The 7,493-nt window shown below is 63.5% G+C and overlaps 1 protein-coding gene across 1 annotated transcript in view; it reads right to left on the bottom strand.

Moving 5' to 3' along the window:
* TMEM121 (transmembrane protein 121) overlaps positions 1 to 2,975 on the bottom strand; it is a 4,070-nt gene extending 1,095 nt beyond the window's left edge. The window contains exon 1 of the mRNA XM_040641235.1: positions 2,628 to 2,975. Coding sequence (XP_040497169.1) covers positions 2,628 to 2,975 — 348 coding nt within the window. The remainder of the gene's footprint in view (positions 1 to 2,627) is intronic.
* Between the last annotated feature and the right edge of the window lie 4,518 nt (positions 2,976 to 7,493).

Raw genomic sequence — 7,493 nt, 5'->3', positions numbered from 1 at the left:
GGGGGGGCGCGGTGTGGGACCAGGTGCCGGCTTTGCTCCCAGGTGGACCTCGTAGGCTGAGGCCAGGAGCACGGAGCCTGGCCCCACCTCACCTGGGCCTGGTGGGGACAGATACCCATGGAGCCCACAGCAGCGTGGCCCCAGTAGCTTGGTGCCCTGGTGGGGCAGAGGGGACGCCTCAGGCTGTCTGACCTGCCTCTGCCTGGCACCAAGCCCTTGTGATGTGGCCCTGGGCACCCACCCGGCCAGGGACAGTCTCCATAGCGTTTGGGGAAGGGGCTCTTTGCCTCAGGGTTAGCAGGCTGTCGACGTGGCTGTTTGAGGACGCCTTGTGAGATTCCTGGCTGATGGCACCGTGAGGCTAGGCCTGCGCTCATGCATTCGCGTCCCTGCTGGGGGACAACGCCCACCACCCTGTTGCCTGACTGTGTCTAGAACCCACAGCTCCCAGAAGGGTTCAGAGGAGTGGGCGCAGAGCAGGGTCCTGTCCGAGCTCCCTTCCGCCAGCCGCTGGTCAGGGCTTGGCTGGCTGGTCGCTGGGCCCCCTTGGCAGGGTGTGGGTCCCCGCTCCCCTAATGTCTGGCCTCCCCCAGCTTGAGGACAGTCCCTGTCCTCAGATACGCAGGGACTACTCACGGCTACAACACTGCTCTTGTCTTCCAACGTGACCGCTCGGCCCCGCGCTCTGACCACAACCTCGGCAGTGTCTCTCTGAGCCTGGGGAGCCCAGCTGTGGAGCAGGGGTGCTCTGTCCTCCTGTGTTGGCAAGTAGAGGGGGGGAGGGAAGGGGGAGGAGGAGGTGGTGCAGAGGAGGTGCTAGTGGGGAGTTGCCCGGCAAAGGCCACAGGCGAGGCCCGGAGAGCGTGAGGGGCTGCAAGGGGTCCAGCCTGCGAGTGGGGCAGGGGGTAGTGGGGCAGGGTGTGGGTGCAGTCTTGGGAGTGTGTGGTCTGGGGTGGGGGCAGTGGGTGAGCTTCAGTGTTGCCCATCCTGTCCCCTCCGGTCTCTGTGGTGTGTCCTTGGTGAGTCTGTGGAAACAGGGATGCTTTGAGGGGTGCGTGGGGGGCTGACAAGTCTAGGCTCCTGCCACCCTCTCCCCGTGGCCTGTTTTGACTCTTACCCTGGAAGCCTGTTCTCAGAGGAGCCCCTGCTGGCCCTTGGGTTGGGGAACATTTTGGGGGGTCAGCTTTGCTGTGAGGCCCCCGCGTCCAGTGTCAGAAGTGAGAACTGGTCAGACTCCCAAGTAAACCCTCAGCACTGGTCACTGCCTCCCATCTCTGCCTCCGTTGGCCTCCCCAGGCCATTGAGTGCCGAGGACACTGTCCCCACCCCATCCTGACTTGGTTTCCTGTGTGCCCTTCCGATGGTCTCTGAGGGCATCTGGACAGATGTGGAGGATGCGAGGGGCCCCTGGCTGCAGTGAGGCCTGTGGCCGGCGTCCACTGTTTTCATGACAGAGCTGGGCTCTGGCTGCAGCAGGTCTGGGAACCGGGGGCGTTTGGAAGGCTTGTGGCCTGAGGTGTCTGTTCTCTGGGGTCTGCCTTGGCAACAAGATGCGGACGGCCGAGTTCCAGCCTGCCCTTCTCTGGCTTCCTGAGGTGGCCTGCGTGGCCAGACGTGGCAGAGAAGCCAGCCCCTGGTCCCTTGCCCCTCGTCCTCTTGCTGGTGAGCTCCCAGGTCCTGATGCAGTTCTGCAGTGGCTGAACTGACCAGCCCTGTGCTGGTCCTGGTGCTGAGCCCAGGCAGAGGCTGTCCCTGTGTAGGTGGGGGGCGGACTTGGGGGGCGGCCAGACCCTGCGGGACACTCTTGGAGGGAGAGGTCGGGTCTGGGAAGAGCGGGGAAGCCTTCCTCAGACGGTGTAGGGGCTGCAGTGAGGGTGATGGGCTCTGGGCCAGCAGGGCAGGGACTGAGAGGTGGGCCGGGGGATGTGGGGTGGACTGACGTCCATGGGCCCCCGGGAGACCACTGGCGACTTGATAAAACTGCATCCATGGATTTTGGGTGGCGGCTGGTCTGGGCTGCTCAGGTAGGAGTGGGAAGGAGAATGAAGAGGGGTGAGGCCAGCTCCGTGGGGAGGGGCAGCAGGGGGGCAGAGGGGAGGACCTGGGCAGTGAGGTCCAGAGAGGGGGTGTTTCTGGGAGCCGTGCCCCTCCCATGGGTCTAGCCTGCCTGTCTTGCAGCCCCTTCCTGCCGGGCCAGGTCAGATGCCCCGCCCTTCCCCACCCTCTGCCAACGGGAGAGTCCATGGAGGGTCCTAGGAGAAAACCCCGATATGGTAACGGCTGGACTGCGATCTGCGCCCATGCCCCAGACTGGGGATGCCCTCCTCCCAGCGTGGGCTGTCCTGGCCAGAGAGACCCCCAGTTCCAGCTGCCTGGGGAGCTGGCCCCAGCAGGATCTGAGGTGCCGTCCCGAGCCCACCAGAGGTGTCGTGCCTGGACACGTGAGGTCCCCAGCGGGGCCTCGCTGCTCACCGTGCTGCTCCAGCCCTAGCTCTGCGGTCACCTGGGACGTCAGGGCCACTGGTCCCGCTCTGAGAAGGCCCCAGCCTGATAACCTCCAACGAGAGCTCGGGCTTAGCTTGCTTCAGGTGGGAAGGTCAGACTGTGGCCCTGAGGACATCGGTCACCTTGTTCGGAGTTTGCGACCAGCCCTCCCAGGGTGTCTGCAGCAGGTTGGCCACGTCAGGCAGCAGCGGGCTCTGTCTGACTACTTCGCGTTTTGGAGGGTTGGCGATGTCTCCCTGGGTCGTCCCAAGGTCCACACAGCACCATGCAGACATCTTCTCAAGAACAACGTCCAAATGCAGGAAGAAGAGGGCTGAGGCCCCTCCTGTTGGTAGGAAAATCTTTCTCTGGTTCCCTTGGGCCCCACGGTCCAGCTCTGGCTCCCGTGACGGCCCCTCCACTGAGGGCTGGCTGTGGGGCCTGGAGGCCGTGACTGGCCGGCTCCCCGGGTCCGAGACAGGGGACTTCATTACGGCGCAGCAGGAGCTCCAGCTTGCCACCCGGTCCCTCTGCCCATGGCCCGTGGGGGGGCGCGGGGAGGGCCCGGTGGGTGTGGCACCCTCCCTTTGATGTCTCGGTGGCATCCGAGGTGTTGGCCCGGGGGCCCAGCTCCCCCGCAGAGGCCGGGCGTGCGCGCACTGCCTTTGACCGGGTCAAAGCCGTACTCATCCCCGGTTCCATTGCTGAGACTTTCCGCGTGATGCCAGCACACGTCCAAGTCCCCAGACGAAGAAATATGCAGGGAAGCCCCCAAAGGGCCCCTCGCTGTGCAGGTCGCCCACCGTGTGAATCACGCCCCTTCCCGAGTGCTCCCAACAGCAAGACTGGAACTGCTGCTGGGCCTCTGGGCGGTCCTGGGGTGTCCCTGGCTGGAGCCCCACCCACCTCCGAGCCCCGTCCTCCCCTGGGCTGGGGGGCAGGCCCACCTTCACCTGCCTGTGGGGTCACTCGGAAACAGAAAACATGAACGTCCGACTCTCCACATTCCACCCAAAGCACATTCACACTTTCTGTAGCAAAACGGCCTCATAACAGTAGAACAATTTAGCAAAATTGAACCCACTCGTGTTAAGTGACACCTGACACCTCACACCATCAGGTTCATTTTGTGCGGCCGGTACTAGCGCTCCACTCGCCGACGGCACGGGAAGAAAAGCCGCCAGCACCCCTGTCCAGCTCAGGATGGCCCCGTGTCTTCTGCCTCCCGTGGCGGGGGAGGGGGCGGGGCTGGTGGCCCCAGGCCAAGGACGAAGGACACTGTGGTCACCTTGCCAGTCTTGGCAAGGTCACTGCGTCTAACCAGCGAGACTAAGAAGACACAGCCCGACCAGAGTACTGCGCGAGGGGGTCAGCCTGGGCTGGGGGCTCTGATGCGTGAGCAGCCGCGTTCAGAAGGATCCCTTCTGGGAGCTGGCTGCAGGGAGGGCTGCGCCGGACGCTGAGAGCGGAGGGGCAGGGGCTCCGGAGGTGGGCCTCAGTCAGCGTTAGGCGGAGACACAGCCACTGGGACAGATGGAGACACACAGAAAGAGATGTGATGAGGACCTGGGCTCTGGGACATCCCCCCGCCCCTGCCGAGTCTGCCAGGTGGGGTCCGACTCAGTCCAAGCCCGAAGGTCTAGGAACCAAGGGCCCCAGTGTCTGTCCGAGGGCAGAAGACGGGGTCCCAGCTCCAGCACGGAGTCCTCCCTTCTCAGAGCCTTCTAGCCCTTCCTGGTGCTGGGTTGGGCGGGGCTGCCCGTGCTGGGAGGGCTGCCTGCTTCACGCTGTCCACGGACGTGGTGCCCATCGCTCGTGGAGGCACCCTGTCTGACGCGCCATCCTCACACCCCGGGGCCCTGACACGTACGAGTAAGCTGCACAGGTGCGGAGGGAGGACCGTGGGGTTGGCAGCCCACGCGCGGACGGCACACCAGAGGGAAGACTGGGTGCTGGAGGAAGGTCGGCGCGGGTGATGCCTGCTGGGCTGTGAGTCGGGCATTGCTGTGGATGCCCCGTGGTCACCCCTGCGTCTCTCCTCAGCCCCGTGGTCAGTGTGGGACCCTCTCCATCCTCTCCAGTGATCACGGCTCTGTCTGTCAGTCACTGGGAAAGGTGCACTAGCCTCCCACTGACTGTGGCCTCGTCCATGTCCCCTGGGATGGTGGTTGCTCAGTGACGTGCACATTCACACACCTCTCGCATGCGAGTCTGGCAGGCTGTCCAGGCTGCTGTCCCCCCCAGCCTGGCAAGGACACACTCCTCTGTGCGAGGCCTGCTCCCACGGTTCACCTTGAAAGGGACCCTGGTGGGATGTCTGCGTGGCTCTCGGAAGTTGGGGAGAGGCCCGTGGCTTTCACCCCACTGTCCTGAACGTGGACACGTGGGCACATTGAGCTGCGGGGTGCCCAGGGGTCCAGGTGACATTCTGCTTCTGGGTGGGGGGCACTTACTGGTCTGCAAAGGAGCAACACCTCAGAATTTGACCCCAGTTTTTAGTTTTTTCCCTCCAAAATCTTTGTCCTCATTTACGGTCTCGGTGGGAGAGTGTGGGGGTTCCAGCAGCTCCGCCCCGCCCTCGCCTGGCCTTGAGAGTTCCGGAGGGAGAGCATCTGTGCCTCTGGAGACACCCCCGCCCCGCATGAGTCTCGATAATAACTGCATGGAGCGAGCCTTGTTCACCCCGAGGCCAGGAGCCTCCTTCCGCACAGACCGAATCCATAAGCATCCTCGCGAGCTGGCCTTGGTGCCAGCTGCTTCTGGCTTCCTGGAAAGGGTGTCGTGCTCTCTGTGTCCTTCTGTGACTCATCTCTTCCGTCCGTGTTTTACGAAGATGTGCCCGTGTTGCCTGGTGTCTGGGTTAATTCCAGGGCATGCTCATTCTCCTCTGGTCCACTCTGTCCCCGGGGCCGGCCGTGGATCTGCCTGTGGTTTTGCCGGTGTCAGCAGCGCTGGGCACTGCAACGGTGAACAGCCCTCCTGCGGGCGAGCTTTCTTGGTGGCACACGTCCAGCAGTCCGTCAGTCTGTCTGCCAGGACGCAGGTAAGGGGATGGTACCCGTCCCGAAGCAATGCCACGTGGCTTCCCAAGAGTGCTGTGTCAAGGGACACCCGGCATCGTGCATGGAGCCCGCGGCCCCGCCATGCTCTCAGACATGGTATTTTTGTCATCCGTGTTGCTGTCGGAAACTCTCCGGTGAGTCTGAGTCTTGAGTCTTCGTGGGGAATGTGTCTGCCGTGGTCTCGGATGTGCCGTGCTGTGCGCAGCTCTGCTTCTCTCCCCCGTTGGGCCTGATGTCTCTGTGCCAGGAATCGAGCGGCGGTGAGGTTCCGAATGCCATCGGTGCCAGTTCTGCTGTCTGAAGGACGGGTCTTGGTTTTGGGCAGAAAGCTCCCGTGAGATCGCGGGTGTCGTGCTCTGTGTGGTTTGCTGTGAGCTCCTCACGGGTTCAGCTCCAGGTCCCTTTGTTACGGTGAGCGTTTGCGGCGGTCCTGGTTTCCCCGGCTTCGGCCTCTGCCTGAGCTCTGCCCACCAGCTTGGCTTCCCCTGGAGTTCGCACAGCAGACGGGTCCCACCCTCTGCCTCAAACGCTGTGCTCCGGGTGGAGCGCCTGTGTCTGGAAGCCACAGCCGAGTCGGTGGCCGTCTTGCCAGGGTTCTTACGGCATGCCGTTTGGGAGAGAGCACGAGTGACGCACACGGTCAAGCCTTTAGGCCCTACTGGGAGTCTCAGAAAACAAACTTTCAACCTTTTATTACGTCGCAAAGGAATATCGAGCATGAAACGGTAAACGCATCGACTGACCGACGGAGTGTTAAGTCCGCATACAGGAACGCTTGTTCCGCCAGGCCTCGGCAGGGAGGCCACAGTGTCTTCCCGGAACGCAGTGCTGCAAGATTTGCCCAGGAAGGTCGCACTGGGCAGTCACGGCGGCTGCAAAAGAAAGCTCACAGTGACAGAAGCCTCCATTTGGCGAGACGGGGTGTGAGTGGACGCTGGCTGCGAATCAAGTCCTCACCGTACACTTGATAAGGAAGAGAACCGTTATTATTTTAATGAATGTGGGTGACAACGGAGGGTACTGGGAGTGGCGTGAGGGCAGTGCGGAGAGAGCCGAGGACGGTGGCTTCGCTCCAGGAAATGCCTCCCCGGGAGAGCGGCGTGAGCGGTTGGTGCCCCATCCAGGCGGCTGTGAGCAAGGAGCCCAGCCCACGCTCAGATCCCACCCCGGCCTCCCGCCCGCCCTGGGGCCCTGAGCCGCACACGCGTGTGTGTGTCCCCCAGGCTTGGCTAGAACGCCCCTGAGGCCCCGCCCCCGTCGCCTCTGGGCGTTGAGGTTGTGCTGATTGTCACTCCCGGGGAGGTGAAGCTCTGGGCCTGGGGGAGACACGTCTCGTGCAGGCGGGTGGCCAGTGCGATGCAGGGGAGAGCAGGGGCGTCATCCCCACTAGGGGATGCTTTGCTGGGGCTGGACCAGGGGGGACAGGGGGCACGGTGGGGGGGAACCTTGTCCTGCACACAGCTCAGGGGCCCCAGGGCCCCAACCTGCAGGCAGATCATGCAATGGCTCAGGCTGGCCACAAGGGGGCTCCAGAGCCTCATCTCTGCCAGGCTGGCCTGTGAGTCACAGGCCACAGGTGCACCTGTCAGTGAGACCCTGACTCTGGTCTGCGCGGTGGTCGCCGGACCCCCGTCTGCTGCCCTGTTGCAGCGAGGCCTGGCCAAAGGGCTGAGGACAGAGTGGTGCGTATGTCACATCTGGGCTGATGTGTAAGCTGTCAGCCATCTTGTGACCTGCGATGTTGTGAGCTTGGGGGTCCGCAGAGGAAGGGCGACCTCCTCATCCTGGGCCCCAGAGGGGCCATGTGGAGCTGATCCTGCAGACCCCTGCCAGACACGGACCCAGGGCAGGAATACACCTGGTTGCTTCTGCCTGCGTGTGTCTGTGTGTCCGTGTGTGAGCCTGCGTGTGTCTGTGTGTCCGTGTGTGAGCGTGTGAGCCTGCGTG

Source organism: Ursus maritimus, unplaced genomic scaffold (assembly GCF_017311325.1).
Source record: "Ursus maritimus isolate PB19 unplaced genomic scaffold, ASM1731132v1 scaffold_25, whole genome shotgun sequence".
Lineage (NCBI taxonomy): Eukaryota > Metazoa > Chordata > Mammalia > Carnivora > Ursidae > Ursus > Ursus maritimus.
The sequence above is the reverse complement of the archived record's forward strand: the minus strand, read 5'-3'. Positions and strand labels throughout refer to the sequence as shown.